This window comes from Sinohyriopsis cumingii, chromosome 3 (assembly GCF_028554795.1).
Source record: "Sinohyriopsis cumingii isolate HCF-2022 chromosome 3, ASM2855479v2, whole genome shotgun sequence".
In the NCBI taxonomy this organism is placed as follows: Eukaryota; Metazoa; Mollusca; class Bivalvia; order Unionida; family Unionidae; genus Sinohyriopsis; species Sinohyriopsis cumingii.
The window spans coordinates 122,870,266-122,886,414 of NC_142963.1; the positions used below are offsets into that span (position 1 = coordinate 122,870,266).

Here is a 16,149-nt window from a genome sequence, read left to right on the forward strand (position 1 = left end):
TGGTGACCACGTGATCTGAAGTAATGGTCATTCACACCAATGAAAGTAGTATCTAGTAGGGGTTTTTCCCCAAAGGTGGTGCTATGAAAACCCATTCAAAATGGCTGAGGTTTACAGCAGGCGTTGAAAGGTGCTTCCATGAGAATGGTGTAGAGGCATCAAAATGCACTTCCATGCAAATCGGGCAGAGGCATCAAAAGGCGCATGCATGAGAATGGAGGTGTCCAAAGGTGCTTGCAAGAGGTAAAGGGTTAAAAATGCTTGCATAACCTATTCCCAGTACAAATAGTGAGATCTGTCTTATAATACTAGCATTATATGATTTCTGTATTTATTATACTCTCCTGTAGACACAACATGGTTAAAATTACATTGCAGGTGTAAGGCACAGTACACAGCAAGATTTGTCTTCTGATGCTTGTATTATAATATTTCTACATTATAAAACTCTGTTGTAAACACAGAAGGATTAACCATGTGAGACTGTAAAACAATGGTGCTGATTGTGATGTAGTTCTTATTCCTTCAGAATTATCGATATTTACAAAGCCTTTGTTACAAAAATTTAGATTGGTTAAAATTGCATCAAGCGATGCACAAAAACTAGATATTCTTATGTGCTTTATTTGTAAACAATGGTCAAAATATTGTTGCTATGCTATAATATATTTATAGGTTACTGCATTTATATGGGAAAATATAAACAAGTTTTTTTGGATGGAATACTGCACGAACTTGTGAGTGCAGTATATCCTTCCAACAAAACGAGTTCATATTTTCCCATACAAATGCAGTAACCTTTTTATTATATGCTCATTTTTCATTCTACCTAAGGTTTAATTATATAAACAAAATACACTACAAGAAACAACGTAAATGAACGAATGCCGTATTCCAAACTAAATACACAAGAGCAGATTTGTCATTACACAATGACATCATTATTAATGTGCACATAACTCCGCCCAGATAAATTTGAACTTAGTCGTGCACTCGACATAACTTTTAAAAGAAAATAGCGTGTCTAGTTAAAATTGAAATTTGCAGTCATATTGTGAATGAATGCACATTGCAGCAACTGTTCCGTTTGATCTGGAATGAATATATTTTGGTATTTTGTTTCGATTCGATGAAAGTTTGTGATTTTGGACTGGATTCATCTGTGAAATTATACATGAAATACATCGAATTGAAGTGGCGTGGGAGAAGCGTGTTTACGTCTGCAAATGTGTCTGTTTCTGTCAATGAATGTTTGAAATCATAATGTGGGAAAAATATGAAGTCTTTCAATTGCAATTATCAAAAAGACGCTATGAAATTTAATGCTTATTTCATTTTGAGTGCAATAAGGAGGATGCAATTGCACTTATCATCGAAATTACAGCACAATTTCGAAATGTGTAACAGATTGAAAAATAATGGCATGGCTCATGTAATTCAGATTTGCAGAATTAAGAAAATACATTTTGAGGAAATTCAGGATGTAAAACTGTAAATATATTTTATTTTGCCATCCTTATCACCAGCTAAAGAAAACAGTATATGCCTTGTCACTTGTATGTTATTTGTAAGGACCTAATCTTCCGTCATTTATATAATGTTGCTAGCATAAATCTGAAACATTGTATCAATGCGGAATGTGCCAGAACAGCTGGGGTTTTTTGCAGTCCACGAAACATGTTTTAGTTCATTCAGAAACAAATTTAAACAACCACAACGTAAAGAACCTCTTACGCAAGTGTACATGATTTGTTTACAAATCAAAAGTGCTGGCGTCTGAGTCCATTATTTGTTTACAAAAGAACGTAGTTCCTTTATTCACGTGAATGCTATATGTGTATTGTCGCGCGCATTCAGTATTGGGGAATATTGAACGATTCTGACAATGTAAAGTTAACAGGGAAAAAATGAGCATATAATAATACTAGATATTCATTATCATTTTGGTAACTATTTGTAATTATTAGAACTGAAATTAATATCTTAATAGGATTCACAAAGCCAAGAAGCTTGAAAATTGATGCATACACTATGAATGATTCTTACGGCTCTTCATGCCCTATTAAATCTATTTTCAAGCAATTTTCTCACATCCTTTTAAGAGCTACAGTGTACTCCAGTTTGTTTCATCAATGATTATAAGGAAGAACACATTTACAAAGAAATAAATTTATCCCCACCCCACCCAAACACAATTAAGATATCTTTTTGTGATATAAGTTGGATTACTTAGTCAGTCAACATTGCTGTGGTACACATCTTGGATGTCAGATTCAAGCCATTTTCATTTAGGACCAAGTAGGCATCACTAGAAGTCTTCTGGTTAAAACACTATGTTATAATAATCATACATTCAAGTGAGTAGTAATAACAAGATTTACTGAATACACAACTGGGACCAGCTAGCTATAATAAGAAGGCTATTAAAAGAAGTATTGAAAAGCAAGAGAAAAATATACAATTGTGAATTGTGTCTCACGATCACTGGTTAATCTGAAAGATATGATTAGACAAACAGGTCGCATTTAATCTGTGTAAGCTGGATGCTTGAAACTTGAAACAGAGACTCTTCTGCATCTATGTGATGTCTGATGACATACGCTACTTCCAATTCCCAATGTCAACATGTCTCTGGATGCCTGCAAACCACCAAATACAGTCAGGGAAAAAAATAATTATTCAAAAGGAATATGACATTATCAAACGAAAACTATAGTTGGGTTACAGAATTGACTTGGAATATGGCAGCAGGATATATGCAATGTACAACCACAACAGTGCTGTTATAGTTCATTCAGCTCAGCATTGTGAATGATAGGAGTACATTTTCTAGACAGTGCCTATTTTAAACATGCATTTGTAAAACTTCTAAGGTTAAAACTATGCCAGAATGCTTGTTTCATGGCTCAATGTACCAATCAAATTTAGTTTCCAACCACTTCCGTCAAACCAAAATATGTTGATGTGTAAACTGTTGCTTACCTGAAAATAAGACTTAAGTTGCAACAAACACTATGAGATTAACGATGCAACAAGCACTTTAAAGGTTAAAAGGAGTAGCGAAAATAAGATTTTCAAGATGGCCACATCATTAGAAGTCTTTTAGTGAAAACCCCATGATGATATGGCAATTAATTCAGAAGAAGTAGTGATAGCAAGATTTTCATGATGGCCACTGAAGCAGACATATTTGACCCCAGATCAACATCATTTTCATTTAGGACAAACTGGAGAGCATAAAAAGTCTTTTGGTGAAAACTCCAAGTTAATATGACCTTCTATTCAGAAGGAACAAAGATAAAAATATTTCTAGATGGCTGTTGCGGCAGTCTTTTTGAACAACCGATCAGCACCATTTGCATTCAGGGCCATGTAGATATCATAAGAGGTCCTTTAGCGAAAACATTATGTCAATATCACTGTCTATTCAGAAGTAAACGTAATAAGATTTTCAAGATGGCAAATGTGTGGTGGCCATATTGTACGTCAGACTGGCATCATGTTCATTTAAGACAAACTGGAAATTATAATAAGTCTTTGCTTGAAGACAACTACCATTCACACATTCGGCGAAGAAAAACAAGACTGCATTATGTCCAGGTCAACTATATGACAGTATCTTGCACACAAAAAAAAATCATTATTTGAAAATACATTCAATTGAGTGTAAGTAACAATCTTTTTTTTGCTAGCATGGGTTACAAAAGGTATTATTAAAGCAAGTTATTGCTGTGTATACTATTTACCCACAGGAATCAGTACCAATCTGTATTAATTATAACTACAGATGCCAAGTAAACAGAAGCCCAGGTGGTGAATAAACACAACTGGCAGCGAGCAGTAAACGCACTGTTTAAACTTACCAACAGTACATCAAAGACAAAGGTTATATTTATTGCATAGCCGAATTTGAATACTTCTAAGCCATTTAAAGGATATAAAGGTTATTTTATTACAAAGCAAGCCGACCTTGGATGCCAACTTTGGATTCTTAAAAGTGTGCTGCTTTTTAAAAAAAAAATATAAATATACAAAGTCGGCCGAGATATGGAAGCTAACTTTGGTTCTTTTTCACCAGTATTGACAGGAATTGTGAAAAAATAAAAAAAACACTAGAACAATTTTGAAAATGGCACAATATAGTGCTTCATGCATAGACATTGACCCAGCATCGCCCAGAAGATCTGGAGAAAATAAAATCATTAGATGAATTTGTGAAGGCCAGACAAAAATGATTTCGCCTACATGAATATAAACATGGATGAAATTCTAGTGTACTTTGATCTCATTCCTGGATGGACTGATGATAAGATAAGGGATTAAAAGTGTGAAAATTAGCATGACTGGTGCAGATTTTTTTAACAAATCTTACTTTAGTCCTTGCAGTTTCTGCTTCAGGAGAATTTTTGCCTCTAATGTTAATTTTTCACTGCATGAGAAAGCTAAATAAAAAATACTCATGCACCAAAAGAATGGATCATTCGTGTGCAGGATTAAAGAGTTATATTTAAAGTAAAATTTCATTTGGAGTGTATTTTCCGACATGTAATTTTCACATGATCTAAAAGGTGTCCCACAACTTACGACTCCACAAAATGATGTGTCCCAGAACATACAGTGCACAAAAAATTACTTTAAAAATTAATTTATGGTGTCCCAACAAATCCAGGTTCCCAACATATATTGTAAATATCATAATATCAGTTATTCAATGTTTTTACCCCTTTCAAGGTAGCATTATTTGCCATTTTATTCAACATCATGGAAATTCTGTGTTGTAATTTTCGTTCTATTATCCACTGAAAATTTACTGTCAAGCTTTGCTGGTGCTAAATCCCACCCTCCCTGTTGTTTAACATGACAATGATGCCTGACTTACTATCTGCTTCATACTTACTGTCCCTGTTATCATTATCTGGGCTATGTCCAAAACTTTCCTGCTTTATGTCTGGTTCTTGCATCTTGTCCATAACTCTCTTGCCCTGAGTTTTCTCCCCTTTCTTTAGCAATGGATCTTGCAAAACTGTCTGTACTTCCTCAAGAGTCTCTTCTCCATTCTTGGCATTGCTGATGATTTTTGGAGGCATTGTTTTATATGACAGTATCTGATCTTGGTGAGGGATTTCCAATGACTCCATTGAAGAGTTTTGATGTGAGACAAATTCAGAATTTGGCATACTGCCAGATACAAAGGCAATATCTGAACAATTACTTTCACTGTCAGACACTGCATCAGGACTTGTATTGAAATCTTCTGTGATGTCAGACAACATAAAACCATTTGTTGACCCTGTTGGACCATACTGAACTGAATTTGGTGAATCTGCAAGATCTTCCTTATCATCTTTGGAATTCTTTGCTGCTGATGACTTATTATGGGTCCTTCCATGGTCATTATTACTGTATGTTTTACAAAAATGATTGTAGTCCATTGATTTTATTGAAACATCCAAGTCTTGTTCACCCTCAGTAGAAGTATCAGATTCATCATCACTGTCATCATCATTTTCATTGCTACTGTCACTGTCATCACTTTGATTAAGGTGGGACTTCATTTCATCTGAAAAAAGAAAGGACATTCACACAATGTTTTTATGGCTAAAAAAAAGCTTTACCTCAAGTTGTGTTTTACAGAAAACAGTCCTCATGCAATTTTACAGTGAACTGAACATGAAATGTATGACCTCTAATTCTCAGTGATTTACTGTATATACAAACATATAAGTGCAGAGAACACAAGCTCTGATCAATCTGTACACTGATGACAGATCAGGTCCTGTGTTGTTTGTTCCACCAATCAATTCTAATAAACTGCATAGATCCAGGTCTGCTGCCTCAGTACGAGATGGCAGATCACAGTCTATGCAGCTGGATCCAACTATTAGTCAAGTAAATATGGAATGTTGCTGAGTCAATTTCCGGATGCTGAGCTACGACAACTCTTAATATGAATACCCATTCCAGATGAAATTTACAAGATCTGTTTAATGATTTATACCTTTTGCAAGCCTTGGTAAGCAAAAGATTTAAATTATTCAACAAATTTCATAAATTAGGTACAAAATGAGCACAAGATTCTATTCATCGCATTACAAAAATCTTTTCCACGGTAGAACTGCAAATTATTGTACTAGAATGACTCCAAAAATCATTTGGATGCTTTAGTCATTCCATCCTTACATTATAAGGGCATCATGGCATACGTAACTCATTATTCAACATATAAGTAGAATGTAATCATTGATTAGATAGCATGCCTCGACGCAGCTTTTGGTAATCTCCAGCAAAAATGTAAATATTAATTATCATGCAGAAAACAAATTCATCTTAATAAATGTGTTTGTCACTTTCTAATTAATGGCTTCTTTTGCAATTTATCTTTCCATTTTTAGAATAATAAATCTGCCATATATAGCCATTATTGTGCTGACATGCTAATAAAGCAAATACATACATATATACACACACACAGACGTACATACTGTGACTGCATAAGAGGCAAAAACTAATAAAAAGGAACATTTCTAAAAAGCAGATGTAGTCTAATGGGCTGAAGAAAATCAGTAACCTTTTTTAATAAAAAAGACTCCTTGTTCTTAAAATCTACTAAAGAATCGTCACTGTCCACCACTATTATCAAGACTTTGATCAGATGAAAGTCACTGGCCCATATTCTACATATAATTCATGCATAACTAATTACTTTGGTTAGCCACAACAACTGGACCTCAAATGAAGAGCATGCAGTCCATTCATCCATACCTGCCATATTCCCAGACAGTGTTGAGGGTTTTGGGGGACTCAAAGTGTGTTTTTAGGTCTCAAGGGCTTAGTACACATGACCCAAATATTTACATCCTACTGAGAATAAGTTATCTTCTTATTTAAGCCTATATATAATTAATGGAAATTCAAATTTGATATTAAAAATGCTTTTTTTGAAGTATTTAATATATTTACAAACCAGAATAGTTGGCAGACTTATTAGAGTCAATAACATCTCAAATGCCCACACTCGCATAAATAATCATACAGACATTAAATAAATAATACATACCTAGTTTATGTCTTAAAATCTATTGGACAGAATATTTTCTTAATTAGCTGGTCTTTACTGCTCTCACAAGTTTGGTGGTGGTGGTGGGGGTGGGGGTGTTTAAATGTTTATCTTTCAAGGCTCTCCAAAAACATCGAAGTCAGAAATGACGATCGTGTTCAATATCACAAAATATATCACACCAAACAAGTTTGATTATATTCCTATAAATGGGCATGTAAAGTCATTTCAATGTACAGAATAAAAATTCTAACTTATTTTGCTGCATGATGTTGCTAGGTGGGAACAACATAATGAACATAAATTATGCTTTGTTTCTTTTCAAACCTTAAATTCTAAAGAATTATAAAGCAATACATATATATATATATATATGCATCTCATAGAAAGTAACATTTCCTATTACAGTAAAAAAAAACAAAACAATAAATGCAAATAATTAGAATCTTATCTTGTAACGAAAAGACTTTAACCCTGAATTTATCTGTGCCAGGAAAATCCCAAATAAGATTTTTCAAACAACCTAATCTCTTTAAGACAATCTGGTTAAAAATCCATCATTTAAAAACATTTTCAAAACGGTTGATTTAAATTTTGACTAAAGACCTTCAAAATTATATACTGTTGTATAAACAAGGACTGAATTTTCTGTAAAATCAACTTGTCTTCTTGTAATTCATTAAACCAGTCCCCAAACCTATATTGATACAGGGGTTCAAATAGTTTTTTTAATATTAAATACAATGAATGACAATTTCTCATTTCAGCTCTGAGATTCAACAATTTGGACTACAAATTTGGCTTAAAACGAATAGCAGTTCGTTTTCTAATCCAAGTTTCCTCCGAATATTCCCACCCCATTTTCCATATTTGGACATTTAGGTTGGGGTGTGGGGTCATTGCAACTGCATATCGAATATTTGGAATCTGCTGCCACCATGCGGTAGCGACATATGGTAGCTGCTTACCAGCAGGCCTAGAAACTTTAAACTTATGTTATATCGACTCATACCTGCATGAAAACGATAGGAAAATGATTTATTTTCTCAGAAATGGCAAGTATTATAATTGTTATTTCTTTAATCCGCTGACAGACAAAACTACGGTGCAGATGAAACCTGACCCAGTACTTGTCATTTGCATTACTTGTCACATGACTTCACAAATCTCAAATGACGACATCAGAAGTCAAATAGTCACGTGATGTCAGCAACAAACTATTTATAATGTCGTTGTACAGAAATTCAATTATATTAAATGAAAGTCAGATACTTTTTGTAAAAGCCAGCAATCTGGCTAGTCTGAATTATCAAGCAGAGAGCACATGTCAATGTGGTAGTCATGTGATACAACAAAACTCCAGAAGTTGTTCTCGGAAATATGGAGAATTTTGTGTTCTTTCGTTTTTTGTATTTTTATTGCAACCAGTATATAACTTTCATTTAATTTTTTTTTTCTTTCTCTACAACATTTGAAAATGTGGGTTGTTAGATTTGTGTACCCATGTGACTAGCAATCAAAGTCGCTAGTACCTGGTCACATTTCATCAACGACATAGTTTTATCTCGTCTTTCAGCAGATTAAAGACATAATGATTTTAATACTCACAATTTCTGAGAAAATAAGCAATTTTCATATCGATTTAATGCATGTATCACTTGATCTAACAACGTTTAATGTTTGCTAGGCCATCCGATAAGCAGCTACACTTTGACGCCACCATGTTGGCCTCTTGTGATGATAGACTGGTTTTCATTCATTCCATGTAAGGAAAGATATGGATATTGAGTGACTTTGAAAATAAAAGTGCACTAGACGAATCTAATCCACTGGGTGTTTGGATTGACTGGCATATATGTTTATCGCAAGCAACCAAATTATCCATACTGCACCCTCCAAATATTCTGGTTAGAACTCAATAAATTTACCTCTCAATCAGATTAATTACGACTCAATTACGTGATTGTTTTGGGCATCAAGTAGTGGCAGAAAATTCCTGGTTTTTCCTGACTTTTATCAATAGTTGCGAAATTCAAGGACTTTTCATGGTCGGGAAAAAAATTATCATTTCTCCCGACTTTTTCCCGGTAGTGTGGGAACCCTGAGTACAGACACAAGACCATACCAATATGTTCAGTGGTTTTTGGGAAGTTGAAAACTGTGATGTTGATGCATGAACAATGGAATATGCACTAGGGACATAGCCATACCAATTGGTTTAGTGGTTTTGGAGAAGACACTGAAATTAGGAATTGTGGTCAGATGCAAGATGGAAGATGGGTTTTGGATGCTGGGCCATGTCAGAAGCTCATTTGCTCTTATGGCCTGGTGAGCTAACAACAATAATCTTGTACCATGTTGCTTGTGCACACCGCACAAAAAGCTGTGATATGCAAAGACCTTGATCGATCATAGCACATGTCAGTAGATCCAATCTGTGCTGTTCACTCAACATAAAATCTAAGTCATTGCTTTTTGGATACCTCTCTCTTTCCTGAAAATTAAGTTTACTGAAATACTCTGATGTGAAAGCATTGGGCAAAATTTCCCAAACATTTGTCAAAGGTTTAGTTTGCAAATTTAATTATTTTCTTTTAAGACATCTTCAGAACCAGCCTGCAAAATAAACTGAATTCACTTCGATGATACTGAGTGTAAAGACAAAAATGAAAAGCTCCAAACCAGCCATCTTTTTCAACTGTTTCAGCCTTCATCTTTTAAGAAGTACATGTAGTACTTCAAAATGTTCTCATAAACTGGAAAACATTCTTCAACACATTACAGACACATGTCACACATGGCTTAGAAATAGAAGTTGAATAAAAGACAGCTGATAGAACAGTGACATCTACATCAAGAAACATGCACTTTATGACTAAAGTGGCAAAGAGAATAAATTCTGAGCACTGCTGTAAGATGGAGTACACAACGGGACAAAATTCTGGATAGAAATACAGCTTGTTGATCTTAACTCCTGTAATTTCTTCTGTCTTTTTTTAAAAAAACTTTATCCCAAAAATTCATAAATAATTTTTCATACATAGAACTTCATATTTTTGTTAAATCCTTTAAATGTTTTACTAAAAAGTCCTTTTAAAAAGATTCATATTTGAAATTTTGTAAAAAATTTGGCCAAAGTTTAGTTAACAAGAATAGCATTAAAATTTAAAACTAGAGTGTTTTTTTTCCTTCTTTGTATTATTTTTAACCTCTAACTTTTTGTTTTACAATTAAATAAAGAGAAGTTCATATTTGATATAACTTAAAAATATATCAATGTATGATTTAGATAAATCTGACAACCAACGTATTGTCTACTAAGCATATGTAACAAATGGTACTGAGGCATAAAATAATAAAACAGAAGATTGAGAAATAACAGAAACATCTGAATCAAGAAGTGAGATTCTTGTTTTAAACAGCTCAAGAAAATACTGATGCATAATTTAGATCAATATATTATTTGCTAAGTCTATGTTTGAAAACACATGAAAAACAAAAATATGTTAACTTCTGTTAGTTTAAACAAAGGCATTGAATACTGAAACAGGAGATTGAAAAACTGAAGAATTGCCATTTGAGTCAAGAGAATTTCACATTTCAAATGATTGAATAAATAATTCCTGATTTAGCATGCAAATGTATTATTGGCCAAATATACATATAAATGTTTAATATAATCTCATATGAAGAACTATTCAGCAGGTTTGGAGAAAAGGTCAGGTAAATATTTTTCTAATTTTAGTGTTTTTATATTTTTAGCAGATAATTTTTGAATAACTTTGTCATGAAAAATGAAAATACACTGTCACTTAAATTCTTAACAAGATTACTCTGAAATTTCTGTACATACTTACTGATGGAAACTAGTGAAATATAGTACAGTGAAAAAAATACCATGGTACACAGACTGGAAAAAATACCACAATACCAGTAATACCATACAACAAAGCTAGTGTGTGAGAATGTCACTGACAGAGAGAATCTGATTTCTGATACTGAGATTTGGTACTCTTGAACATCATATAATTTATGCTAAACAAATAAATGCAAGATGACAAACTATAAATGGTGGTGAAAGGGGTTTCTCTTTTGCTGGAAAATAAAATCAAAGATAGGGTGAGCGAGGGATTAATCTTGAAATCATGATAATTTTCCCACATTTTTGTTCTTTCAGCCATAAATTTTATGCAGTTAATTACACACAGTATGAGGAAGAGTGTTGCACTGTTAAGGCATTCAACAAAAAAGTCATGAGAGGTGGGATAGTGCTTCACCGTATAATCATTCAATGAAAAGGTTATGAGAGGTGGGATAGTGCTGCACCATACAGGCATTCAATGAAAAGGTCATGAGAGGTGGGATAGTGTTTCACCGTATAGTCTTTCATCCAAAAGGTCATGAGAGGTGGGATAGTGTTTCACCGTATAGTCATTCATCCAAAAGGTCATGAGAGGTGGGATACACAATACAGGCATTCAACGAAAAGGTTATGAGAGGTAGGATAGTATTTCACCGTATAGTAATTCATCCAAATGGTCATGAGAGGTGGGATACACAATACAGGCATTCAACGAAAAGGTCATGAGAGGTGGGATACACCATACAGGCATTCCACCAAAAAGTCATGGGAGATGGGATAGTGTTTCAATGTACAGTCCTTCAGCCAAAAGGTCATGAGAGGTGGGACACACCATACAGGCATTCAACCAAAAGGTCATGAGAGGTAGGATGATATTTTACTGTACAGGCATGCAATGAAAAGGTCATGAGAGGTGGGATAGCGTTACGCCATGCAGATATTCATTGAAAAGGTGATGAAAGGTGGGATAGTGTTTCATCATACAGGCATTCAGCCAAAAGATATGAGAAGCAGGTTAGTGTTTCCCTGCATAGGCATTCAGTGAAAAGGTCAGGAGAAGCAGGAGATTGTTTAATTGTATGGGGTCTTAAACAAATAATATTTATCCCAACTACTGGAAATTGTAGAATTACCTATCCCATATTAATGCATATAAATGATTATAATCCTCTCATACTGAATTTATTATACTGATAGAAATCACATAAATAAAGATTGTGAATTAGTTCACGTATTTGCTATGAATGTATCTGACATATATATGCCAAAAGAAAATTATGCTGATTTCAAGCACTGAAATACACTTTCTTACATGTAGCTTTCTGACTTAACCAACTTTCTATGACATGCATGAAATAAAAAGCATTTATGCACTCAAGAAATGCATGTACCTTTCAACTGTGTTCTGTAAAGATTCTCATGTTCCTTTGAGCAGAACACCCTGAAAAATGCATAAAAAACATTCAAATGAGTTTAAATTATGAAATTGCTAGCCTATTTTAGAATATGGTCACATCTTATCAATGTCTGAAAACATTTTTGTATAACATGTACGTAGGGAAATATGTGCAAGATTAATGCAAATTGAGTATGATCCACAACCAAAATTAGGCTTGCAGTTTAAAGATATCTTCTTTAGAATACTTACAGTACACATGAAAAGACATGCATAGATGTGATTTCAACATTATTTCTAAGTTAATTTTAACCCATCTGGAACTTTTTCCTGGCCTAAAATTTCACATAAACTGAGATGTTTTTGAATCTGCAGCTACATCTGTAGTAGACATAAGTAGTGGTAAAAATATGTTGCCAACTTGTTTGGAAATAAGATAATAGCATGCACTTTGATCTTCAAGTCCACAATACATTGTTCTTTCTTCAGCAGAATGGAACACATGTAAAAAGTTTCATAAAATAAAGAGGGGTCCTGGGTGGTTGAATGGTCTAAAGCAATCACATTACAGATTACTGCCATATGATTCGAGTCTTGCGCTCAAAGTCAATGTGGGTATGTGAGAAAGCTTGCCATTAGCTTCCCATGAGTCACTGGTTCTTACCAGGGTCTTCCCAAGTTTTTCCTCCATGTTTTACTGGCTACCATGTATAGCCTGTGTGCTGCAAAAAGGTGTTAAACCCACAACAACATCATCATCATCAAAAAGCACTGTTATAGTGAAATAATTATCTCGAAATAAAATGCAATGGCCAAATCTATTTTTCGAGACAATGACCTTCATGCTATTGAGCCCAAAATGAATAAGGGTCTTTCTTGGGCAAAATGTATCAAATATATTAAACTGCACTTAAATGTGCTAGATAAAACTGAATTTATCATCTAAATGTGAAATGCAAAGGCAAAATTTAGTTTTTGCCACAAAGACCGTGAGCTTGGAGATAATGGTTGTTGTTCTTGTAGGGATTAACACCATTTTTCAGCACACGATAGGCTATACATGGCGGCCAGTATTAATGGTGGAGGAAGAACCCGGGAAATCCCTGAAAAGAACCGCCGACCCTCGAGAAGCTTTCTCACATACCCACATTGGTTGAATCCGAGACTTGAACCCACGCAGACAGAGGTGAGATGGCAGTGATCCGTAACGGAGAGCGCTTTAGACCACTCGGCCACTCTGGGCCCCTGGAGATAATAGACAACTCTAAGGAGAACAAATGCACTTAATTTTGTTGAATTCTGTTAGCTATAATTTTAAGCAATCATCTGTACAAAAAATCCAAATGGCAAATTTTCAACAGTGACCTTGTCTTTGAAGCTACTAACATCAAAATCAACAGGCTTCTTTTTGAGGGTACACACTTACTAAAATTTATTCAAAATCTGTTCACTAGAACTTAAGTTATCATCCTTAAATTAAATGAAATGCCTGTTATTATCAAGTTATCATCAAAGTGCAAGCGAACAAAGCTGACTTGTAGCATCTGATGGCTAGCTTATGATAAAATGCCCGAAGGGACAATAAATTTACACAAATGATTCACGAAAGCCAGGATTTTAAAATTTATAAGTGCAGCCATACCCCTTAATAGCAACAAATTTTATATGTAATTAGACCTCCCAGTCCAGTATGTAGTACATGAATTTAAAGTACAATACATGTTTTACCGATACCTCCATTTGTATATGATGTAAATAACTTGAGGATGACTTGACAACTTGTTAGGCTTATACAACTGTGCCAAAAGGATAAATATCCTCACCTTGGTGTGACACTATTTGATGATAAAATGACAAGAAAGTGGAATGAGATTACCAGAAGGCAGCATTCAAGACACCTTCCAATAAAGGACTGATTACCGTATTTACCATATATGTTGGGACACTGTATTTGTTGGGACACCATAAATTAATTTTAAAAGTAATTTTTTTATGCACTGTATGGTCTGGGACACATCGTTTTTTTTGAGTCGTAAGTTGTGGGACACCTTTTAAATCATTTGAAAATTACATGTCGGAAATTGCACTCCACCTTAAAATTTTATTTTAAAAAATATAAAACTGTGCACTTGAGATAAAACTCTTTAATCCACTTCAGCAGCATCTCAACACAACCCTTCTCCTGCACACATACGATCTTTTCTTTTGGTACATGAATATTTGTTTTTAGCTTTCTCATACCATTAAAAATTGTTAGAGGCAACACACCACCTGAAGCGGAAACTGCAAGGACAAATGTAAGATTTTTTCAAATCTGCACTAGTCTTGCTAATTCTCACACTTTTGATGACCATCTTATCGTCAGTCCATCCAGGAATGTGATCAAAGTATTCTAGAGTTTCATCCCTGTTTAATGATCATATCGTCAGCAAAATGATCTGTTTCTCTTCTAGCCTTCACGAATTCATCAAGTGATTTTATTTTCTCCAAATCTTTTGGATGATGCTGGGTCATCGATGTTCACTCACGAAGCACTATATTGTGTAACTTTAAAAACTGTTCCACTGTTTCACTTTATTTTCAAAATTTTCATGAATAGTGGTGAAAAGGAACCAAAGTTAGCTTCCATATCTCAGCCGTCTTTGTATATTCAAAGCTAGAAAATAAAAAAAAAATCGGCACACTTAAAAGAACCCATAGTTGGCTTCCGAGGTCAGCTTGCTCTGCAATAAAATAATCTTTGTATTGATATCCTTTAAAAAAAAATTCGGCTTCCGAGTCCAAAGTCGACTTCCGACGTCGGCTTGCTTTGTAATAAAAACAACCTTTGTCTTTGATGTCTTGTTGGTAAGTTCAAAGAAGAAGTTTACTGCTGGCTGCCAGTTGTGTTTATTTACCACCATGGCTTCTATCTGCTTGGCATCTGTAGTAAAAATTAATACAAAGGTGCACTGATGTCTGCGGGTAAATAGTAATGATACTTTTGTAACCCTCACCGGCGAAAAGATTATCACTTGTACTCTACTGTCATACAGTAGATTGCACCTAACACCGTGCCATGCATGAATGGCAGTTGTCTTCAATATATAGGTTGATTTTTCCCTCTCGTTTGCGAAATCGTTTGCTTCTCTTCTGGCCTTCATGAATTCATCACATGATTTTATTTTCTCCAAATATTGCTGGGTCATAGACATCTGTGCACAAAGCACTATATTGTGTCACTTTAAAATTTGCTCCATTATTTCAATTTATTTTCAAAATTCCCGTGAATACAGTTGAAAATGAACCGAAGTTTACTTCCATATCTCAGCCGTCTTTGTATATTCAAAAGTTTTTTGTTTTAAAAATCGACTCACTTCACAAAATCCGTAGTCAGCTTCCGATGTCGGCTTGCTTTGAAATCAAATAGCTTTTGTATTGATATCCTTTAAAAAAAAAGTAACCAATGTCGGCTTCTGAGATCGGCTTGCTTTGGTAATAAAAATAACCTTTTGTCTTTGATGTCCTGTCGGTAGGTTCAAAGAAGGAGTTAACTGCTTGCTGCCAGTCGTGTTTATTCACCACCAGGGCTTCTATGTGCTTCGCATATGTGGTTACAATTAATACAAAGGAGTATTGATGTCTGCGGGTAAATAGTACAGATAATTTTGTAACCCGAGCTGGTGAAAAGATTGTCACTTGCACTCAAGTCAATGTGTTTTCAAATGACGATTTTTTTTTGCGACATACTGTCATACAGCAGACCTGGATATAATTCATTCTTGATTATTTTCCACCCAACACCGTGTCATGCGTGTATGGCGTCTTCAAGATATCGGTTGACTAAATTTCTCG

General features: G+C 34.5%; 1 protein-coding gene across 1 annotated transcript in view; it reads right to left on the minus strand.

Annotated features, from left to right (window-relative positions):
- The window catches only part of LOC149803755 (uncharacterized), a 76,349-nt gene that overhangs the window by 28,763 nt on the left and 31,437 nt on the right, over window positions 1-16,149 (minus strand). Inside the window, exons 6-7 of the mRNA XM_089953524.1 lie at window positions 12,311-12,360; window positions 4,898-5,560 (exon numbers count right to left, since the gene is read on the minus strand). Coding sequence (XP_089809650.1) covers window positions 4,898-5,560; window positions 12,311-12,360 — 713 coding nt within the window. The remainder of the gene's footprint in view (window positions 1-4,897; window positions 5,561-12,310; window positions 12,361-16,149) is intronic.